The sequence below is a fragment of the Vulpes lagopus genome, chromosome 17 (genome assembly GCF_018345385.1).
Source record: "Vulpes lagopus strain Blue_001 chromosome 17, ASM1834538v1, whole genome shotgun sequence".
In the NCBI taxonomy this organism is placed as follows: Eukaryota; Metazoa; Chordata; class Mammalia; order Carnivora; family Canidae; genus Vulpes; species Vulpes lagopus.
Genome location: NC_054840.1, coordinates 7177428 through 7200382, shown reverse-complemented (window position 1 = coordinate 7200382; position 22955 = coordinate 7177428). Strand labels below are relative to the sequence as shown.

The window sequence follows — 22955 nt, the reverse complement described above, 5'->3', positions numbered from 1 at the left end:
ATTTCAATTCAGCCCCATTCGAAAGATATTTACAGAGTGCCTTTAGGCCTGCCAGACACTGTGCCACACTCAGACTTTAGAGGTCCACAAAATAGACAACCCCCCCCAACTCACAGGGCATTTCATTTAAAGCCTATGTTTGGATACATTTGTCTGCACTACGAATTTGTACCACAATGCTTCTAAGAATGTGTGTGTATTTGGAGCTTTGTATCACCAAATATTAAAAGCCACCAGAGGAATTTATACTTTAAAAGAGGGTCTTCCTAGAAATATTTTAAACAAATAATCTCACCTAAGTGGTATCACATATGACCTATGTTTTCACATTTGGTTTTCTAAAGAAATGCACATTTCTTAGTATATGAGAAAAACTTTTTTTAAAAAAAAGATTTTAGGGATCCCCGGGTGGCGCAGCGGTTTGGCGCCTGCCTTTGGCCCAGGGCGCGATCCTGGAGACCCGGGATCGAATCCCACGTCGGGCTCCCGGTGCATGGAGCCTGCTTCTCCCTCTGCCTGTGTCTCTGCTTCTCTCTCTCTCTCTCTGTGACTATCATAAATAAATTAAAAAAAAATAAAATAAAAAAAGATTTTATTTTTAGGTAATCTCTACATCCAACATGGGGCTTGAACTTACCACCCTGAGACCAAGGGTTGCATGCTCTACCAACTGAGCCAGCCAGGCCTCCCTAGGAGGGAAACTTTTTAGAGAGAAGTGTACATTCCATTTGGGGCTAATGATCACACATTTGGAATGTGGGAAGTTGGGTTTTTACCAACCATGCGATGATACAAGAGAACCACTAGTAGGCGCCGCGAGCCCACTCCTTTGGCCCAAGTTCTGCTTTCTCTGTGGGCTTTTGCTGCTCGTCAGCAGACACACTTGCCAGTGCCACGTGCATTAGTGCTCTAACGGAATCGCAGGCTTATGTGTCTGTGTTGAGGTGTAAATGGTAGAAGAACAGCGAACCAGGCCATCTTCCTTGTTCAGTACCCAGGTGGGGTTTAGGTCTGTGACTGTCCTTCTCATGCTCTTCTTTACCTATTTTTGAATAAGACAAAGGAAGGAAAGACCCTTCTTACACTTTCAATAATGGAAAGCACATTGGACTTAGGATCACAAGACCTGGAATCAGAGTTCAGCTTCATGTTACTAGGCCTGTTGTATACTGTAGAAATGCGAAGAGATGGTGAGGCAAGGTTTTCGGGGAGAAAATCAACTGGAAAGACCTTGTCTGGGAGTACTGGGGACCCACTGTTGCCAATTATCCGGGGTGACTGGACTCTGAGACACTGACTTTTGCAACTAGAAGGCTACCCGGGTCTGTGGTAGAGCAGGAATGCCAGCTTATTAAGTCATGCTACGTGGGGAGTCATGTTCTAACCACAGGGAAGGCTTGAGGCGTAGAGTCACCACAGCTAAGGCATGTGGACGATCTTAGGAAAAGGCCCTTCAGCCAAAGCAGCGTCAGGGACTTCCCTGCTTTACAGAGAGCCTTGCCAAAGGGACCAGGTCCTCGGACGCTGGAGAGCCGGGGACTCTTCCAGTACCCAACGTTTCCATGGCTGCCCGACTTCCTTTCCGAGGGACGTACTCTCTGTTTATGGCTCATCTCTTCACACAGGTCACATTTTGCTGGTCGTCCTTCAGTGGCCTTTGGCACATCTGTGTTGTGACTGTTTAGACATCCTCGGATTTCTCTTAATAGACAGTGGTAATTACAGTGTCGTTATGTCAGCTTCAGTCTCTATCAGAAGCAATTCGTGTTTTCAACTGATCCATTTTGCCTATGAATATACTAACAGTAGCTAACATTTATGAGTCCCCATTCATAATATATATGCGTATATACACATAATTAAAACATATATAGATTTTAATATATGTTAAAAGTACATATATGTTATATGTGTGTGTATATATATATATATATATATATAACTCTGTAAAGTCATCTCACTTAACCCTCAACAATAACCCTGTGGGGCATCTGCTATTCTCACTTAATAGATGAAGAACCTGAGAGTTATGTAAGTTAAGGAACAACCCATGTGATAAAGTTGGGATATAAACTCAGGAGGTTCCATTCCAAGCTCTTAGCCTGACAACTCTTTCTACCGTTTTGGGTCTGAGTTCTGAAATCTGGCGCTACAAATGCCTCTGTGTGTGTGACCTGAGCATTGGTGAATTCTGATTGCTGGATTCCTTATGGTTGGAATGTCAAATGCCAATGGAGTCACAAGAGGGAAGGTTTCACAGTTGCTTTCTCAAAGAATTGATGTTGCATGGATTTTATAGTTTATATTGTACTTAATACAAAAGCTCCCGCTTCTCTTTTTTATTTTATTTATTTATTTATTTATTTTATTTTATTTTTTAAAAAGATTTTATTTATTTATTCATGAGACACACAGAGAGGCAGAGACACAGGCAGAGGGAGAAGCAAGCTCCATGCGGGGAGCCTGACATGGGACTGGATCCGAGGTCTCCAGGATCACACCCCAGGCTGCAAGCAGCACTAAACTGCTGCGCCACTGGGGCTGCCCCCCCCTTTTAAATGTTATGAGGAGATATCTGAAAACATCCAGGTGATGAAATGCCCCCAAACACAACAGCTCCCTCAAAAACTGGACATAATCCTACACAGGAGTCTCTACAAATCAAACTTGTCTGAATGCAGGGAGAACATAAGAGTGCAAACGCAAGAGCTCTGAATCGTCATTCCGGCTTATCGAGCTTTGTACCAGACATTGTGTTAAGCTCTGAATGTGTATCAACTCACATAGTAATCAAGAAACCTATGGGGTAGGCACTATTTCCATCCTCATTTTACAAATAAAGAAACTGAGGCCCAGAGTGGCGTCACAGTTAGTAAGGTGTAGAGCCAAGATGTGAAGCCAGGGAGCCCAGGCTGCACTGTCAAGCACTGTGCTCTCCAGGGCCATTGTTGTGGGCTCTCCTGCTTGACACCCTGTCATCTGTAGAGCCTTTTCTGTCGGTGCCCTTGATGTCTTTGGGGTTTCCGCAAGCCTCGTGTTCCCTAGGAGATACGGTGATTTGCCCTGACACTCAGCATGGATACGGGGAGGCTTAGTCGCTGTGACATACAGATCCATATCTTAGAGTATTTCCAGGAGGAAGTTCTGTGTTTGCTAAAACCCCCTTCATCTTTAAATCTCATGAATGTCGAGAGAGGGATGTGCTAAGATAAGCCAAATGTATCAAAGGGGATTGACACGGCTTGGTGTGAACACAGCCCAAGGAGGACTCTCCACTCGATGAAAAAGTGCAGATAATGGGTCTTCTTTGAGTGCGCAGAGAGAAGGAGGCATAACGACGGTGGTGGGGCCGATAGGTACCCTCCGCGGAGCGCAGGTGCTAACTTACCGCCCCGCAGAGCAGTCAGCCTACCTGTCCCTGTGCCAAAACGGGGGAACTCGGGGAACTCGGGCGCTTTGGGAGTTCTCAGGAAGGGATTTCCAGGCCTGGCTAACGAGGCAAGGTGAGCCAAGGTGCGCCGGGCCCGCGGGCCCTCCCCCTTCCCAGCTGAGCGACGCCGGGCAGTTTAACCTCGCAGCTGTGTCTCCACGCGGACGACACCTGAGCAACTGTCCCTACCACGGAGGCTTAGAGAACCAGGTGGCAGGTGCACCGCAGAGCGCGCACAGGTGCGAGTCGCTACTGTTCCTGGCCCCGTCCCGGTGGCCGCGGCCGCGTCCGGTGGCTGTCACCCACAGGAAAGGGTCATTTGCTGTCCAGGAGTAAGGATGGGCAGCAGGATGCTCCGGGCGCTTCTCAGCTCCCCCGGGGTGCTGCCCGCGCGGTGCGGGCTCGGGAGGCCCGCGGCCCCTGCAGTCCCCGGGAGGGCGGGGGAGCGAGGGGCAGGGATGGAGCGGGGCGGGGACGCAGCCACAGGCCGCCGCGGGGCCGCCAGGGGACCGCGCGCCTGCGGGGGGGGGGGGGCTCACCGCTCTCCGCGTCGCGGGCCTGGAGCCAGGTATTTCCCTTTCCCACCTGGACGGTGCGACGCGGGGCTGGGCGCGGAGGCCGCATCGCCGCGCGTCCCTAACCCTGCCCCCCCGCCCCCCCGCCCCCCTGCACCCGGGCCCCGCCCCGCGGTTGGCCTGCGGGCCGGGGCCGTCGCCGATTGGCGCTCGCGGGCCGGGTCCCCGGGGTTTAAAGAGGGGGCGGGGGCGCCCTGCCCAGCCGTCGCGCCCTGAGCCGGCCGCAGCCTCCACGTCCGCCGTCGCGAGCGCAGCTGCTGGGGCGAGCCCCGGGGACGCCGGGGTGGCGGCCGCGATGGTGGCCACGTGCCTGCAGGTAGTGGGCTTCGTCACGAGCTTCGTGGGCTGGATCGGCATCATCGTCACCACGTCCACCAACGACTGGGTGGTCACCTGCGGCTACACCATCCCCACCTGCCGCAAGCTGGACGAACTGGGCTCCAAGGGGCTGTGGGCCGACTGCGTCATGGCCACGGGGCTGTACCACTGCAAGCCCCTGGTGGACATCCTCATCCTGCCGGGTAAGGGCCTCGCCTCGGGCCGCTGCCCTGCCCCAGGACCCTGCGCTCGGCGGGGGCCTCCGTCCGCCTCGCTGTGAAGGGGTCCGGCGGCCCCGCCCCCGACCTCGCCCCGCCGCAGTTTTCTGTCTGGACTTCGGGGCCGCAGCGGTGGGCGCGGCCGAGGCACCCCGAGAAGTCCGCGAGCCGAGCCGTGGGCCGGGCTGGGGACGCTGGGCGCGCGGGTGGCCGCCCCGCCGTGTGCCCCACCTTCCCGCCGTCCGTGGTCCCGAAGCCCCGGGGACGGGGGGGGCGGGCGTCCCGCCGGGGGAGGGTCCTCTGGGCCCCCAGGTCGTCCCGTTCCCGCACCCCCTGCCCCCGCCGCGGCCCGCGGTGACCCCTTCCCTGCCTCGGCACCTCTCGGTCCCATATAAACCCCCCCCGGCCCCCGCCGGTGCGATAGGGAAGACTTGACCCCCCGCCCCCCTTCTGGTCCGATAGGGAAGACTTGACCCCCCGCCCCCCTTCTGGTCCGATAGGGAAGACTTGACCCCCCTCCCCCCTTCTGGTCCGATAGGGAAGACTTGACCCCCCTCCCCCCCTTCTGGTCCGATAGGGAAGACTTGACCCCCCTCCCCCCCTTCTGGTCCGATAGGGAAGACTTGACCCCCTGTCCCCCCCTTCTGGTCCGATAGGGAAGACTTGACCCCCCGCCCCCCTTCTGGTCCGATAGGGAAGAGTTGACCCCCTTGTCCCCCCCTTCTGGTCCGATAGGGAAGACTTGACCCCCCGCCCCCCTTCTGGTCCGATAGGGAAGAGTTGACCCCCTTGTCCCCCCCTTCTGGTCCGATAGGGAAGACTTGACCCCCCTCCCCCCCTTCTGGTCCGATAGGGAAGAGTTGACCCCTTGTCCCCCCCTTCTGGTCCGATAGGGAAGACTTGACCCCCCGCCCCCCCTTCTGGTCCGATAGGGAAGACTTGACCCCCCTCCCCCCCTTCTGGTCCGATAGGGAAGACTTGACCCCCTGTCCCCCTTCTGGTCCGATAGGGAAGAGTTGACCCCTTGTCCCCCCCTTCTGGTCCGATAGGGAAGACTTGACCCCCCGCCCCCTGCCGGCTGGTCCGATAGGGAAGAGTTGACCCCCGCCCCCCTTCTGGTCCGATAGGGAAGACTTGACCCCCCTGCCCCCCTTCTGGTCCGATAGGGAAGACTTGAGCCCCCGCCCCCCTTCTGGTCCCATAGGGAAGACTTGAGCCCCCCCCCCCCCCCCGTGTGATGGGACGAGTGTCCCCCCAAGCGAGAAGGCGAGCCGCCCCCAGCTGTGTCCCGCACGCGAGGGGAGAGAACTGTCCCCGTCCGGCTCTTCCGACGCCAGCCCCCCCGCCCCCCATCCTCGCGGGCTCCCCCGTCGAAAGATTCTGGGCACCAGTTTCAATTGGGACGGGAACGTGGAGCCAGCTGGGTGAGAGGCCGGCCGCGGGCCCCGCCCCGGGGTGGGTGGGGGTGGGGTGGGGTGGGGGTGGGCCCTTCTCCGCCCCCTCCCCCCGCGGGGTGGCCGCCCCGGCCCCCGCCCCCATCTTCAGTCCCGCTGGGCTTGGGGTGGCGCCGCTGGAGGCCTGTCCTGGTTCCCTAACCAGCGCCCAGCTCGGCTTCAAGGCCAGTCCGGGAGCCCCTGGCTTGGGGCCATCTCCTGGGGGAGCCTTTAGCTCCCTGCGGACTCTGCTCCCCCCTCCCCACAAGCCCCCCCCCCCAAGTGTCCAGCCCTTGTACTTGGAGTCAATCCCCCCTTCCTCCTTGCTGCTCTGGTATTTCACTTTTATCACCATCAGGGCACATTTAGACTTTTTTTGTTCACTGTTCAAGTCTTTCTACCTTTTCATGTTAAATTCCTCCAAGATACAGGAGGCGTCCTCCTCTCTTTGCATCTCCTGCACCAGGAATTGCTGCCCGAGGCGGCTGGTGCGCCCCATGCGTGGCAGTCCTGCCAAGCGCTACCTTCTCCATTTAAAAAAAAAAAAAAAAAAAGTTACTTAATGAATCCTTACACCCAATGTAGAGCTTGAACTCTCCACCCCAAGATCGGGAGTAGCTCACTCTTCTGACTGAGCCAGCCAGGCACCCTCCTCTACTCCATCCATGTTGAACTTTCAGAATGACAGGGGTCCCGGGAACCCAGAAGATCTGCACTCACCTGCACTTAGTGGCAGCCTTGGTAGACCTGGGAGGGACTCTGGGCTCCAGTGCTCGTAATCTGGGTAATTTAGGACAATTTACTAGTCTTTGCGAACACCGGTCCTCTTCCTTTAAAAATCGAAATCAAACCAACCCACCTCCCTTTCAGTCTTGTTTTGGGGGATTAAATGAGACATGCAAACCTCCTTTGATGCAGTAGAGGTTTCAGAAATTGTTGCTATAATTTTTATTAAAAGCTGGGTATGATATTTGTAGGAATCTGAGTGAAGCATAAAATCTCTTTTCTCTTTCTTCTTTCTTTCTTTCTTTCTTTCTTTCTTTCTTTCTTTCTTTCTTTCTTTCTTTCTTTCTTTCTTTCTTTCTTTCTTTCTTTCTTTCTTTCTTTCTTTCTCTTTCTTTCTTTCCTTCCTTCCTTCCTTCCTTTCTTTCTTCTTTCCATTTCCTTCCTTCCTTCCTTCCTTCCTTCCTTCCTTCCTTCCTTCCTTCCTTCCTTCCCTCCCTCCCTCCTTCCCTCCTTTTTTCTTCCTTTCCCCTGAAATTAAGTTTACTGAGCATTTAGAGCCAAGTGGTTTATTTTCAGAGAACAGACCATCCTACAGATGGAGTTCACTTCAGGGAGGGCCTCATCCTTCCTGCGGTCTCCCTCCCTCACACTTGGATGGGCACAGGAACAGATCTCAGTCTCCATCTTTTGATTTTTCAGTCATGGCCTTGGCCTCAGGCGCATGGACAGCCTGCACCATGAATTTCAGACCCTCAGCTGCTAGTTGACTGTGCCTGTGGTGTCCAGCCTGGCTCTCCTACTAGCTGCGGGGACACAGGACTTTGCTCAGAGGTCCGGCCTCAGAATCCTGTGGCTCTTCTCGGGTGGGGGGGGGGGGCGGTTCTTCAGGTCAACAGATAGTTGATTGATTGTTTACCCTTCGTTTTGAAAAAGCTGATGTGGGCAGTGGCTGGAAGAGTGCCCATGGGGTCTGAGTTCTGGGGGAGCAGATCCTGCTTAGAGACAGTGCTGTAGTTGGCTCTTGGTGCACAGGCCAGACACAGGTTTGTGAGGCAGACACTGAGGCTCATTTTTGGCTTTGTCTTTAACTCTGCCTCTCCCCAAGCCACTAAGCAGACAAAGGAGAGTAATAAATACAACCCCCTCCTTTATTTTTGGAGGAAGGAGAGTGTATTAATGAGAAACAGTACATCTACGCCTGCCATATTCTGCTGGTATCTTGTCAGAGTTATTTTACATGAATATCGCACATATTGTAATCTTTTTTCCTAATGAAATTGTTACCTGGCATTTTGATTTGACAGCATGAAGTTCAGTTGGTTTTGCTCCACTCTTATTATTTAACTTCTTATTCCTTCATTCCTAATTGTACGTTTACATCAGCTGCCGTGGGCCCGGTATTAACTCCGTGAAGACAGGTGTCTGCCCTCTAGGAATCCTTGGGGCTGAAGAGATGCATTTAGAGCCACACCAGACCGTTGTGGAAGCATGCCCAGGAGCCTGGGTGAGGCGGGACATGGACCCTGAGCGTGGGTCACGTGCTGCACCATCGATAGGGGTCAGGAGTCACGAGCGCAGCATCCTCTGGGGAAATACCAAGCCGAAGCCTTAGATTGTCTAGTTAGGACCACAGACTATATACCACGGGAATAAAAGCATATGGTTGGGGACAAAATCACCTAGTGCACCTGGAGATAAAATGCACTGACACAGAGTAATAACACCAGTAATAACAGCTCATCTTTCTGGAGTATTCCGTATGTGCCAGGCGCCGTTCTCAGCACTGCATGAGTCCGCTAATTTAATCTCGGCTGAATTCTCTTAGAGAGCTCTAGGCACTATTATCATTTTCACCTTAGAGATGAGGCGAGTGGCATCTGAGATCACAGGAGGCATCTGAGAAGGTTTGAGTTTTAGTCTGACTCTTTCAGAAGGTGATGTCGTGGCGTAATTGGACTCAGGTCCCTGCATCCTGGAAGCTTCGACAAGTGGTCTAACCCGGGGATCTCCGTTCAGCCTCTCCAGCCTCCAACCTCCTTTTTTTTGGTCCTGGAGTCACTTTAAAAGTTGAACATGTGATCTTCGGCAGCATGTACCATGTTCCAAGTCCTGGGATGGGGCCGGAGGAAGGCAGGTGGTGCAGAGCTCCCTGGGGCCGGAGTTCAGGATCCTGGGGGTGGGAGCCCTGCTCTAACGCCGCTGCGTGTTCTCTTGTGTCCAGGCTATGTGCAGGCCTGCCGAGCCCTGATGATCGCAGCCTCGGTCCTGGGGCTGCCGGCCATTCTCCTGCTGCTGACGGTTCTCCCCTGCATTCGAATGGGCCATGAGCCCGGTGTGGCCAAGTACAGGCGGGCCCAGCTGGCTGGCGTCATGCTCATTCTGCTGGGTAAGACCGCTTTCTATCTAGCACCCCGACTTCGAGTGAACCTGATGAATCGCAGATCTTGCCTGCTTCATGGGGTTCAAGAGGCATGTGAAAGGAAGCCAAAGGTATCTCCCCGGGAAAAGCTCCCCATGATATGTATCCCTTTCTGTTTCATGGGTATTTGATGCAGAAGGACAGGTACTGTCTGTGGCTGGGTGGTGGGGGAGGTGTCACTGAACATGAAAACAAATTAAAAAGGAAAAGGCAGAAAGGATTATATGGGTATACTTAAGACAGAGACCCGGGGACAGGAGAGAGCGACACAGCAGCTCTCCACTCAGGCTTCCCAGTGGAATCCCTTTTGTGGGAATACCTATGCCCAGATCCCAGCATCTGGAATTCCTGGGCATCAGGCCAAGCAAAGATATTTTTTGAAAGCTTCTAAGTGATTCTTATGCATAGCCACAGTTGAGAGCTTCATTTAATATATAAAGAAAGAGTACAGAAAGAGGAGGGCAAGAGAAAAGCAAGATCTTGAGGCTGGTAGATCTCCAGGGATGATTCAGTATTTCATTTTAATTTTTCTTAAGATTTTATTTTATTTTATTATTTTTTTAAAAGATTCTGGGCAGCCCCGGTGGCTCAGCGGTTTAGCGCCGCCTTCAGCCCAGGGCATGATCCTGGAGACCCAGGATCAAGTCCCGTGTCGGGCTCCCTTCATGGAGCCTGCTTCTCCCTCTGCCTCTCTCTCTCTCTCTGTCTCTCATAAATAAATAAATAAAAATCTTTTAAAAAATTTTATTTGTTTGAGAGAGAGAGAGGGCACATGAGCTGGGGAAGGGGGGAGGGGAGGGGTAGAGGGGCAGACGGACTCCCTGCTGAGCAGGGAATCCAACTTGGGGCTCGATCCCAGGATCCTAAGATCTGACCTGAGCCAAAGTCAGATGCTCAACTGACTGAACCACCCAGGCACCCCTTAAGATTTTAAGTAATCTCTGTACCCATCACAGGGCTCAAACTCACAACCCCGAGGTTAAGAGTCGCATGCTCCACCGACTGAGCCAGCCAGGGGCCCCTTAATCTTGTATTCAGTAAGGATTCATTGAGCATCTGCTGAGTGCCAGGCACCGTGGTCGGCACACACACAGGAAGGGGCCCAAGCCAGACCGGAGGAGTTTCCCAGAGCAGAGGATCCCAGGGATGAGTTTTTGAGAATTGAAGAGAAGGTGTTGAGACCACGGATGGGGGAGGGGGGGTGGCCAGCCCAGGCCAAGGAAATGGCACATGCTCCTTCAGTTTTCCTGGTTACACCTGCACACAGAGGGTTTGATTTAACGACCTAGCGAGGATCCTTCTAGCTCTGCTCCCTTCAGTGATTTCATTTCTCTCTACTTTTTTTCCTGAATGCTAATTCCACCAGCACATTCTAAATCCTAATAGAAGACATGAATTTCAAGAACAGCGGCTCTTGCTGCAAAGTGCCCTGATGTATTGGTGAGCAGCAACTGGTCTGCATATGGGTTAGACATAAAGTCAGGTTCTCCTGAGACAAGGAATTCCCATCCCCAAACTGGTATCAGACTATATGCTTGAAGGGTAAGGGTCAGGGTTCTTTTTTTTTTTTATTTTAAAGATTTTATTCATTTATTCATGAGAGACACAGAGAGCGAGGCAGAGACACAGGCAGAGGGAGAAGCAGGCTCCCTGCAGGGAGCCCGATGTGGGACTTGATCCTGGGACCCTGTGATCACGACCGGAGCTGAAGGGAGATGCTCGACCCCTGAGCCATCTGGGTGCTCCAAGGGTCAGGGTTTATATGGGTCAGTGCGGGGAGTAAGTGGGCATGTGAGGTAGGTGTGCCATTCCATAAGATTGCAAAGGGCTGGAGGTTTCCAGAGACCTGTGAAGCCACAGAGAACGCAGAGGAGGGGCTTGTGTGGGTGTGTGTTGGGGGGGCAGGTGTTGGGTGACGGGACTGCAAAGACCGGAGGGCCACTGTCATTTCCAGAGAGCAATCTTGGCGTGGACATTTTGGTTCCAGCCACAAAGCATTTGTGTGGGGTGCCACGTGGAACGCACAGTGGCAGGCGATCCCTCTAACTGCCCGGGTCCTCTGTCGCAGTGCTTTTTGGAGGTCAGATCTTTACATTCAAATCCCCACAGTTAGACCAAAGCTCCGCAGGTAAATTGGTTTGTGGGATCCAGGTGGAAACGCTTCTCGTCCTGGGCAGTTGGCACTGTGACTTGCATCACATTCTTAGAGAAGCTCCAGAAGGCTCTCTCGGGCTCCGAGGATGCCAGAGCCAACGGGTGAGTCTGTTGTGTTAGGTGTTCATTTTTAGAAATTCTGGCCTTCCATGTGAGAATCACAGAGTACCCACTAAGAGAGTGCCTGAAGGAAAAAAAAAATCCAAACCCTGTGGAAAACAGAGACATAAAAGTACATATAGACCAATTGGTATTTCTTTAAAAAACAAACCCTAAAAACACCTGAATTGTCCAGGTGAGTAACAAGGTTATTAAAAAACAAACAAACCCAGCAACCATTATTTGAAATTTCCTAGCTGAATTAAAGCTTTCCTTTATCCTTTTCAAGTGGGTTGCTTGGTGGATGTGGACAGAATTGTAGAGAGGGACGTGGGGTGCGGCTGGTAGTGGTGTGGGGTCCTCAGTCCCTCATCACTGTGGGGTGAAAACACGGAAGCCCATTGAGTGAACTGACTCTCAGAGTGGCTGCACCTTCCCAGCCATTTGCTATCAGGTTGGGGTGAGGACGCCACCCCTTGCCCTCTTGTGGCTTTGAATTTCCAGGGTTACCTGTTGCCTCTTTGGGGTTCCATTGGATTTCTTTCTCAGTGGGTTGTCACTTGCCTTCAGGTTGGGTGTTGTTTGGACTGGAAAGAGCTAGCTCTGGACATGCAGTGCTCATTGTCTCAGCTGTGGCACCTGCTGGTCGCCTCTGGGTCTTCTCTGGAGCCCAGTGCCTCGGTTCCCCTGTTGGCATGGATGGGAGGAGCTCGAGGGAGTGAAGGCTCCCTTTGTGTTGCTCTGGATTGACTTCTGACGCTCTCCCCGGAGAAGCCAGTGCTGGGCTCCTGCAGGTCACCAGTGATGCTCCAGCCGAGGTGTGGTCGCTGACCAAAGGGCACCAGGCAGCTCTGGGGTCTGGGGGCCCAGGAACTGGAAACAATACTGAAGGTGATTTGGATATGGAGACTGTGAGCACGATTACTTAAAATCAGCTTTTCCTGACCCTGAACATTTCCATTTTTCCAAAGGCTTAAAAATACGTCTGTTGAACAATAGTGTTACCTTCTCTGTGGTCTCAAGTTTAATGGTGTGAGAATTCAGTCCAGCTTTGGGGGTAGGAATGGGGGCCTGATATAGCCGACTCCTCAGATCGAGGATGGATCCAGGTGCACCTCAGAGCCCTTACCCAGGCAGGAGGTGCCTATGCCCTGAGCTGCTTTGTCTTATCACTGGGGGGTCAGACCACCAGTCCGAGATCTGAGTCTCGGATCTCCCACTTTCCACCTGTGTGATCTGGGCCAGTTACTTAATGTCTCTGAGCCTTTATATGAAACGAGGCGATAATGCTTATGTCTGAGGTTGGTAAGAACAGTAAAAGGAGGTTCGCAAGTTGTTTAGCCTGGTGTCCGGCACATAGTAAGTGCTCAGCAAATGGTTGCTGTTCTCATTGCTGTTGTTGGTTGGAGGAAATAGAGAGCTAACCCAGAGGGCAGTCGGGTATTCTTTGGATCATGTCTCATTCCTGCGGGGCAATCTCCACACATGGCATTGGTCAAGAGAGACAGTGAGCTCTTCCTGGAAATGCCAGGTCACATCCTGGTCTAATGGAGACATTTCCATTGTTTACTTTGTAAAAACCAGAGTGTAGATCAATAAGTAGTTGGAGGTTGGTTTTTTGTTTTTTTGTTTTTTGTTTTTTTGTTTTTGCTTATTCCATTATAAGAAGCCACGTTAAACTACCCAACTAAAACTACTCAAGCTTAGTTCTGATTTGATCTCATTCTTACTTCACTGTAACTTAGGAAATACTTGATTTGGGTGTTTCTTAGGAAATACTTGATTTGGGTGGGGAGATGGGGTAGGGAATGGAAGGAGAAGTGCATATTCCTTCCTTAGTGGGATCCTCTCATTTTCTCTCCTCTTATTTAAAAATATGGCCCCAGGAATTGTATTTGTATTGGAAGGAAGTAGTTTCAATTTGGACCTTACCGGTAATAATGGAATTGCAGTAAAATAAAGGGTGTGTGCAACTGTGGGACAGATTGAGCTTGTCATGCACGCAGAATCAGATGTCCTAGGAAGGGTCACCCTTGGGTGTGGAGTCAACAGTGATGCCCTTAATCCTGGGGTCTCAAGAGAATAGATGGAAAATGTTTTCTTCTAAACTCATCAACTTTATACAAACGAGCTCATAATGTAAATCAACTTTCATATGGGTAGTGGAAAGGTTGTGGGATCTTTAGTATGGTCATTTCTTTCTTTTTTTTTTTTTTTTTTATTTATCTACGATAGTCACAGAGAGAGAGAGAGAGAAAGAGAGAGAGGCAGGGACACAGGCAGAGGGAGAAGCAGGCTCCATGCACCAGGAGCCCGATGTGGGATTCGATCCCGGGTCTCTAGGATCACGCCCCGGGCCAAAGGCAGGCACCAAACCGCTGCGCCACCCAGGGATCCCAGTGTGGTCGTCTCTTAAAATGACCTTATTGGTAAAATTGTAGGAATTAAATGCTTTGTGAAGTCTCTCCTATTTCTAAGCTCTGTGATTAAAAAAATAGATTAACAAATAACCATGAGGCTTTTAAAAAAAGTTATGGGGGAAAAAAAGGATAATGATGTGTGAAATAGATATAAAAGGGAAAAATGTTGAAAGCGAGCCAGGAAAAAAATGCAGTCAAATATTCCACTGACTTGATGATTATTTTACATATTAGGTCTTCATAAAAGTCATTGTAAGAGGAGTATGTCCTTTGGCAGCTATGTTTTCTTAAGTCAAAATTTAGAGAATCACAAATAAAAAAAAAGAGAAAAACTAAGATTTTTCTAGATTCAGATTATAAGGAAATAACATGTATGACTCCAACCAACAGCTTGTTAGAAATCTCATTACTTGTTGCCTTGAGTTAATTGGTACAAAGCTAAAGTTAGTTGCTATTTAGAACATATGTTATAGTAGCATCAATTGTAGAAGGCAGCACTCAGTGCACTCTAAAATGTTTAAATGGAAGGAGATTTAAGAAATAGTTTTTTTTTTAAGAAATAGTTTTTATTGTGGAAAATATCATACATACATAAAAGTAGAAAAAATAGTATAACTCAAACTCATTCTTAATAATGATAAATTCGAGGCCAGTCTGTTTCACCAATTTACTTCTTTTCTTCCAGTCCTCAGAATTTTTTTGAAGCAAATCTCAGATATAACATCAAGGAAAAATTTCCCCCCATATTACTTATATCACTCAGAGTAATTTATGTGATTTTAGCGGAAATATTGCTTTGTGCCAGAAATAATGCTTTTAAAGTCCTGTCAGTTCTTAGTTCTGAAAACGAGGAAGCCTGAAAACAGAGGTGTTCATTGGAGGAAGGAAGAAATGTCAGAGTCTGGTGCTTTTCTGCCTTTCTGGGCCTCTTTGTCAGTCTTTCCCTCTCTTTCTAAATTGGTACCTTCAAAGTCACACACACATGTGCTCATTTTATTTAACTTCATCACATTTATTTAACTCCATATATTACCATGTATCATCTAATCCCTAAAAAAATTAAAAGCTGTGTGTACATTGCTCTAGAATTGCCTTTCCTACTATTTTCTGTGTTTGGCTACATCAGGATCATTGTTAACTTTAAATAAGGCTAAAGAACACATTGTATTACATTATTTGAAACTTAGCAAGGGAGGCAAATTTTATTCCATGAAGAGCAGGGAGTTCTGTTTGCGAGAGCACCAAGTCCAGGTGAATCTGGATCTGTGCAGTGAAGCCATCTTGCCTGCCCTCCTCCTCTTCCTCTTCTTTCTCTTCTTTCTTTTCTTTTCTTTTCTTTTCTTTTCTTTCTTTTCTTTTCTTTTCTTTTCTTTTCTTTTCTTTTTTCTTTCTTTTCCTTTCCTTTTCTCTTTCTCTTTCTTTTCTTCTTTCTTTCTTTCTTTCTTTCTTTCTTTCTTTCTTTCTTTCTTTCTTTCTTTCTTTCTTTCTTTCTTTCTTTCTTTCTTTCTTTCTTTCTTTCTTCCAGCTAAGTATGTCCCCAGTTTTCACTTTCTGTTCCCTTCCAAATGACAGATTCCCCTCCCCCCGCCTTGTGCAGTTAACTATTGCATCTTTGGAAAGTAGAAGAGGAGAAATTGGAAGATCTGACCATTAGAATTTTTCTGTTAGAGACTTACTTTATTGTTTATTTATTTTTAAGATTTTATTTATTCATGAGACACACACAGAGAGGCAGAGCCACAGGCAGAGGGAGAAGCAGGCTCCATGCAGGGAGCCCAATATGGGACTCGATCCCAAGACCCTGGGATCATGCCCTGGGCCGAAGGCAGATGCTCAACCACTGAGCCACCCAGGCGTCCCAAGACTTCCTTTAAAAATGCATTCTGGTGACATGACAAACAAAGCAATGAAAATTCTCTTTATCTTTCTTCAATTTTTCTTTACCTTATGGGTAACCGTGACTTTTTTAGAGAAGTATTCTATTTTCTCTGAGTAACTGGGAGAACCATTATGAACTGTGTGTGTGTGTGTCTACAAATAGAAGTAAATCTAGCGGGCCTCCTCCGTCATTAAGAAAGCCAAAATTTTTTGCTAGTTTTATTAATATTTCACATCTTTTAGTTAAGTAATGATTTAACTCTTGGATTTCGACTTAACTGATTAAAACATCCCCCTTTCCCTTCAAACCATGTTGAAATTGAGTACGTTCTTCTTTTTTAGTTTCTAAACATTCTTCATTCTGAGTTCAATTGCAGGTCACTGTTTCCAGTGAACCTCTCATTTCCCTTCATGTTGTGTGGCGGCCTGTCATCTTTTAGTGGTTTTGATGTGGTTCATCTTTGAGAGCCACAGGAATTCCACCCAGAGTTCATTCATCTACTAGGAAATAAAGTAACCCCGCTGGCGCTTGTTCGCCTTGTTTTGTGGCGGTTATAAAAGAAGGAAATCTTTAACGAGGTAAATCATGAGCTTGTAAGTTCAAGTGTGTTAAAGTCACATTACAGTTTCAGGATTTTGGAAGTCAGTTTTGGTGGGTTTGAAGTGGAAAGGAGACTTGAAATGAGACTGTCTCTCACCCATCCATCCCTCGTTCATTCACCCGGTCTGGTATGTTCATTATTTAAATGTTTAGACACGTCCCTGATGTTTCCTTTTTCTAGTGAATTATGTTGGAATAAAATCTAGCAAAATCCCCAAAACAGTCAAAATCAAGGCTGATTATTTTTTTGGAAATATTGAGCCTGATTCTTTCCCCATGTGAAGATGCTCTTATTCTCTTGTTTAGGAAAAGGGGAAGAACTAGGCAATTTCTTATCTATCTATCTATCTATCTATCTATCTATCTATCTATCATCTATCTATCTATCTATCTATCTATCTATCTATCTATCTATCTATTATGTATATCTTTATTTTATAAAATCCACACCAAATCTGCATTCAAGTCAGGTTTACATGAAGTCTGGGGAATACTTGGGAGTGTGTGTGTGTCGTATGTATAAATATAAAATAACTGAAAAATATAAATTTGAACCGTATACTGTTTTGAAATCAGGCTAATTGTTTATGGAAACGATAGATTGAATTGAACCAAATCAGTTGTTTGGGAATCAAAATTGTTTTTCTCCCCGTGGAATTCAGCTATTTCCTCCCTACCTTTTCCTTCTAATCAAGCTTGGTTATTTGGAAGCCCTTGGTAGATTGCTGTTTGACTCAAGCAGAATGAGCGCTCCCTTTGGGGGGCTCGGGGTAAGCAGCTGGATTGTATGAAAAATCTAGAGCAGTTTTCTCTGCCTGAAACACTCTAGAAGAGTCTGTTTCTTGTCCTGACACCAAAAAAGACTCTTTTTCTTATTTCTCGGTGTCTTGCTGAGGGTATGACTCCGACAATAGCCACGCTGTACTTGGTGAGTGCTGCATTTGGAATGTGTGGCTGGCGGAAGAGAGAAAAAAGACTTTTTCCCCTGTATGTCAGGTGTTCGAGGCCCTGGGCTGGAAAGGGAAGAGTCAATTGACACTGGTTTTCTTGAAACACTATTCACAGAAGGAAAATACATCGTCTCATGGTATCGCATACAAACATATTACAGAAGCTGGCGTGATTGTTCTTACTCTAGGAAAAAAATGAAGACATGAGCATATGGACAGATTTTAGCTTCTTAGGTAATCTATACAAACTCCTGAAATATGTGAATGGTTCACATTAATGGAGAGAATTTAGGCTATTATAATGGCAATTTGAACAACTAAAACCCCCCAAATTAATTCTTCCCTCTGACTTCTACTAGAGATCTATGCTTTTTTATAATAGGAATCCCATTTACTCATGTGTATCTATACCCAGCTCGTGGGGCTGGGTTTAGTCTGTTGTTTAACAAGAACCCATTACAAGCTACACAAAATGCAGTGAGGTGGCTTAAGAGGTCTTTTTTTTTTTTTTTAAATATTTTTAAAAGATTTATTTATTCATGAGACACACACACACACACACACACACAGAGAGAGGCAGAGGGAGAAGCAGGCTCCCTGTGGGGAGCCCAATGTGGGACTCGATCCCCAGACTCCAGGATCACGCCCTGGGCCACAGGCAGTGCTAAACCGCTGAGCCACCCAGGGATCCCCCTTAAGAGGTCTTTCAAAGTGGGTAAGACTTAAATCTTTTCTTCAGTTTAGAACTAATGTATGAGACTGTTAGATTTGGGTGCTTCTGTTTAATGAAAAATTCTATATCTTCTCTGTGGGCATTGAGGTTAAGTCAGAAAATCACTCAGGGTGAGTAGAAATCAGAAATCCTGAGTTGAAAGTGACAAGGAGACTCCAGGTAGCAAACATCACAGTACCTTGAATTTATCGAAGGCTAATAAATGGCTAATGATTGAAAACCTCATTGTGATTATTTTCCTGATCTGTCAGCTTTAATGTGTGATCCCAATGTAAAGCTTCAACCAAAATTCTTTCCTGCTGTAGTTGTGAGAAATCAGGTGACACCAAGGGAAGTTATGGAGTTACTTTGTTGGGGGTTGTGTTCAGTGCATTAGCCACTAGCCACATGTGGTTATTTAAATTTTAATTAATTAAAATGCAAAACATAGTTTTTTGGTCTCACTAGCCTCTTGAGAAACCTTTAAAAGCCCCTGTAGATTGTGACCACCCTATTTGACAATGCCCGTGTAGAGGTTTACAGCATTTTTAAAAGTTTTCGTAGGCTCTTGCCTGCCGTGTTTTGCTACTTTGCTTAGGAGTAGAGGAAGAACTAAATGATACAGGAGCTGTTTCTTATCTTCCTCTTTAAAATCTAAACCACGTCTGAAAGTTAGACTGGTTGCTGGAAGACCATAAAATACTACCACTGTGACTCAGATATCATCACCGTGGAACCCTTGCATGGGTAGATTCTTTGACTCAGCATTGCTTATTGGTGTATTGAGATTTTGTGATCGTGAACAGCATACCACAGACTCAGGCTCTTAGCCAGCACTGCGCTGATGTCTAGCGACATCCACCACAGCAAGAGAATTCTCCGCGCTTCTTCAGTCTTCGTCATGTGAATTGGCCAAATTGTAATGGGAGTTTTCCAACTGACCATTGGAAAGATGAAGTGGGCATCATTTTCTTTCTTTCTTTCTTTCTTTCTTTCTTTCTTTCTTTCTTTCTTTCTTTCAGATTTTATCCATTTATTCATGAGAGACACACACGGGGGGAGAGAGAGAGAGAGAGAGAGAGAGAGAGAGAGAGAGAGGAGAGAGGAGAGAGAGAGAGAGGCAGCGACACAGGCAGAGGGAGAAGCAGGTTCCCTGCAGGGATCCCGATGTGGGACTCGATCCCAGGACCCTGGGATTACGCCCTGAGCTGAAGGCAGATGCTCAACCATTGAACCACCCAGCATCCCATCATTTTGTTTCTCATTTTCGAACATGTCAGATCATCTAATCATCCACTTGGTACACACTGAACACATACTATGTGCCCCAGAGTGAGTTAAACACTGACTTTACAAACATAAGTGGGACTTGGTCCCTGCCTTCCAGGAACTCAGAACTTGGGATGGGAAATAGACACGTAAAGAGATCATTATAATACATTTAGGTAAGTGTAATAGAATTCTAAGTATAGATATATGGGATTCTGGGTATGGATATATGGGATTCTAAGTATGGATGTATGGAATTCTAAGTATGGATATATGGGATTCTAAGTATGGATGTATGGGATTCTAAGTATGGATGTATAGGATTCTAAGTATGGATAGATGGGATTCTAAGTATGGGTATATGGGATTCTAAGTATGGATGTATAGGATTCTAAGTATGGATATACGGGATTCTAAGTATGGATGTATAGGATTCTAAGTATGGATAGATGGGTTTCTAAGTATGGATGTATAGGATTCTAAGTATGGATATACGGGATTCTAAGTATGGATGTATAGGATTCTAAGTATGGATAGATGGGATTCTAAGTATGGATGTATGGGATTCTAAGTATGGATATATGGGATTCTAAGTATGGATGTATGGGATTCTAAGTATGGATGTATAGGATTCTAAGTATGGATAGATGGGATTCTAAGTATGGATAGATGGGATTCTAAGTATGGGTATATGGGATTCTAAGTATGGATGTATAGGATTCTAAGTATGGATATATGGGATTCTAAGTATGGATGTATAGGATTCTAAGTATGGATAGATGGGATTCTAAGTATGGATGTATAGGATTCTAAGTATGGATAGATGGGATTCTAAGTATGGGTATATGGGATTCTAAGTATGGATGTATAGGATTCTAAGTATGGATATATGGGATTCTAAGTATGGATGTATAGGATTCTAAGTATGGATAGATGGGTTTCTAAGTATGGATGTATAGGATTCTAAGTATGGATAGATGGGATTCTAAGTATGGATGTATAGGATTCTAAGTATGGATAGATGGGTTTCTAAGTATGGATGTATAGGATTCTAAGTATGGATAGATGGGATTCTAAGTATGGATGTATAGGATTCTAAGTATGGATAGATGGGATTCTAAGTATGGATGTATAGGATTCTAAGTATGGGTATATGGGATTCTAAGTATGGATAGATGGGATTCTAAGTATGGATAGATGGGATTCTAAGTATGGATAGATGGGATTCTCAGTATAGATGTATGAAGATAGATAAGTGAACACAAATACCCATTTTGTGGCTCAAATGACTTATTCCTGGGCTTTTGCCTTGGCCTTCTTTGGTCCCTGGCACCTGTTGCAAAAACCAAGGCCCGGTGGTCTGACCCAGCTGGGCCGGGCGGGAGCCCCGGGGCGGGGGAGCCAGGGGAGTGAGGGCAGCGTACCCGCTGTGCAGGGGTGCGCTGGGCGTGCCGGTCACAGGTGTCTCTCGTCTCCGCAGCTCTCTGTGCCATCGTGGCGACCATCTGGTTCCCGGTGTGTGCCCACCGTGAGACCACCATCGTGAGCTTCGGCTACTCCCTGTACGCAGGCTGGATTGGGGCTGTGCTGTGCCTCGTGGGCGGCTGTGTCATCGTCTGCTGCGCCGGGGACGCCCAGGCCTTTGGTGAAAACCGTTTCTACTACTCCTCGGGCTCCAGCTCGCCCACTCATGCCAAGAGTGCCCACGTATAGAGGGCTCCGGCCTGACCGCGGAGCTGCTGCGGGTCCCGGGCCCGTGGCCCTAGAGCCGCTGCCCGGCCCGGGGAGGCCTCTGGGCTGCCAGGCTCCAAAGCCAAAGTTCTAGAAAAGCATCCGGTCTGGCATGTTTTAGTCTTGATACCCCTCTCTGCATTTGTTGCCTTAAAAGGAATCTTTAGCTCAGAAAATGCCCTTTTCTCATAGTTTTGCCCATTATTAGCTTTTTTCTTGGGCATTCCTTTGTTGTTCCCCAGGATATATATGTATAGATATATATATCCCCTACCCCCGTTTAAATTTTAAATATCTTGCAAACATTGCTGAGTTGGGTGTGCGGAGAGGAATAAAAGACCCTTTTCAAACTGTTACAGATGAAAATGGGAGCCTCATAAAGATGCCTCTCTGTTCGCTCCCTCCTCTTCGGCTCCAAGGTCACCTAGTGATAAGCCATAGAAAAAACTAGAACTGGGGACGTGGGGTGGGGAGGGAGGGGACTGGGGAACTTCCCCTTTTGTAAGCTGAGGGCAAGGGGTGGGGATATTTTTTAGTTTGTGATTTTACATTTATCTGTACATACTTTTTCGAGGTTGATCATTTTTGTAACCATGGTTTTCCTGAAATTCTCAACTCCTCTGTATGAAGGAAATGAACCAAATAGACTTCAATGATACGATAAGTAACAATACATGTGCATATAACTCTAATCGACACGCCGCCAAATATTTTTGATTTCCAGGTTTGTATGATATGGTTCTTAATCCTACACTCGCGTATGCTTCAACGTAACGCGTCTTTAAAGCTTTCCGCCCTCTCTCTGTTGTCATTTTGTTAAGCCATCTTGAAGCGATGTTGTTTAACATAAATCGTGCTGTTGAATTTGGCTTTACGGGTGTAAACACTGATGGTGTATCAGAATCTGAGGCCCCAAACTCTCCAAACATTGATGGTGCATTTTGTTCTTTAAGTGAAACCCATGCAATAAAATAACAGACTGTATGCAAAAGTGGCCTTCAATATTTTCTCGTGTCCAGAGGTGCCATCTATAGATTTTCAAGGATTTCATTCATCTCTACTAGTAATTTATAGAGAACCTGGTCGGGCACTCAAGAACAAGTCATTCTGCACTGCCCTGAAAAATGAAAACATTCTATTTTATTCACTGTATCACGGTGGTCATGTGTGGTCATAAGAGCGCAGCCTTGATGCTCTGCAGGTTTCTTGGGTGGAGTGATGTTCTAGCATCTTTAAGTCACGTCTAAGTGGGTGGCAATCAGAAACCAAGTCCCCAGCACAGATAAACTCCTTCATCTATTTTGGACACTTAGTAAAGAAATTGGCTGTAGGCAAAAGGGAAGTATAACACAAACACCCTATATTGGATATTTTGGTAATAATATCTAAATGCAGTTTCCTCAAACATGTGTGCATAGATACTTGGAAATTTTGGACAAAGATAGACACATTGAGTTGATTTTTGTTTGTTTTCTGTTCCAGAAGCTCTGTCAAGTAATGAGTCTGCTCGTAAAAACACAGATTACAATCTGTTTTGGCAGTATTTTTCCGAAAATACTAATTTCATTAGTTGATAATATAACAGGCAAACATTTCCTCTTTGGAAATATCCACTTGGGCTAGTCATTTTGGTAGATATTCGTGTACATGAGGAGATTATAGCTATTTCTAAATTCCTTATGTGGAAGAGACAGTCTTCATGTTGACCAAAATATTTGCTTAGTTATAATAAGGTTTTATACGGACACAAGTCAAGTAATTTTATTAGAGGACTCTCTCTAACTAATAAAAACCTGTTAGGGTGTAATGACTGTGAGCCTGGATGGAGCAAAAGACATCCATCCAGCAGGTGTGGACAAGTGAGGTCCCCACGTAGCCTCTCCTTAGCGCTGCTGGCTTGAGGCTGGCGTTTCACCTGGTTCTCTCCTCATCACGATGTATGTACTCACTCCGCAGCCTCCTTCCCTGGGGCTGCTGCTTGCTTGCTCACCCGAGAGGGCCTGCTACATGGGCCCACTTTTC

The 22955-nt window shown here is 47.3% G+C and overlaps 1 protein-coding gene across 1 annotated transcript; it reads left to right on the top strand.

The window, feature by feature from the left end:
- Nucleotides 1–4190: 4190 nt before the first annotated feature.
- Nucleotides 4191–21924, top strand: CLDN11 (claudin 11). Its single transcript, XM_041731471.1, has 3 exons — nt 4191–4526; nt 8922–9086; nt 20683–21924. The coding sequence occupies exons 1-3, from the start codon at nt 4301–4303 to the stop codon at nt 20913–20915; spliced, it is 624 nt and encodes a 207-aa protein (XP_041587405.1). The 5' UTR covers nt 4191–4300; the 3' UTR covers nt 20916–21924.
- The last annotated feature ends 1031 nt before the right edge of the window (nt 21925–22955 follow it).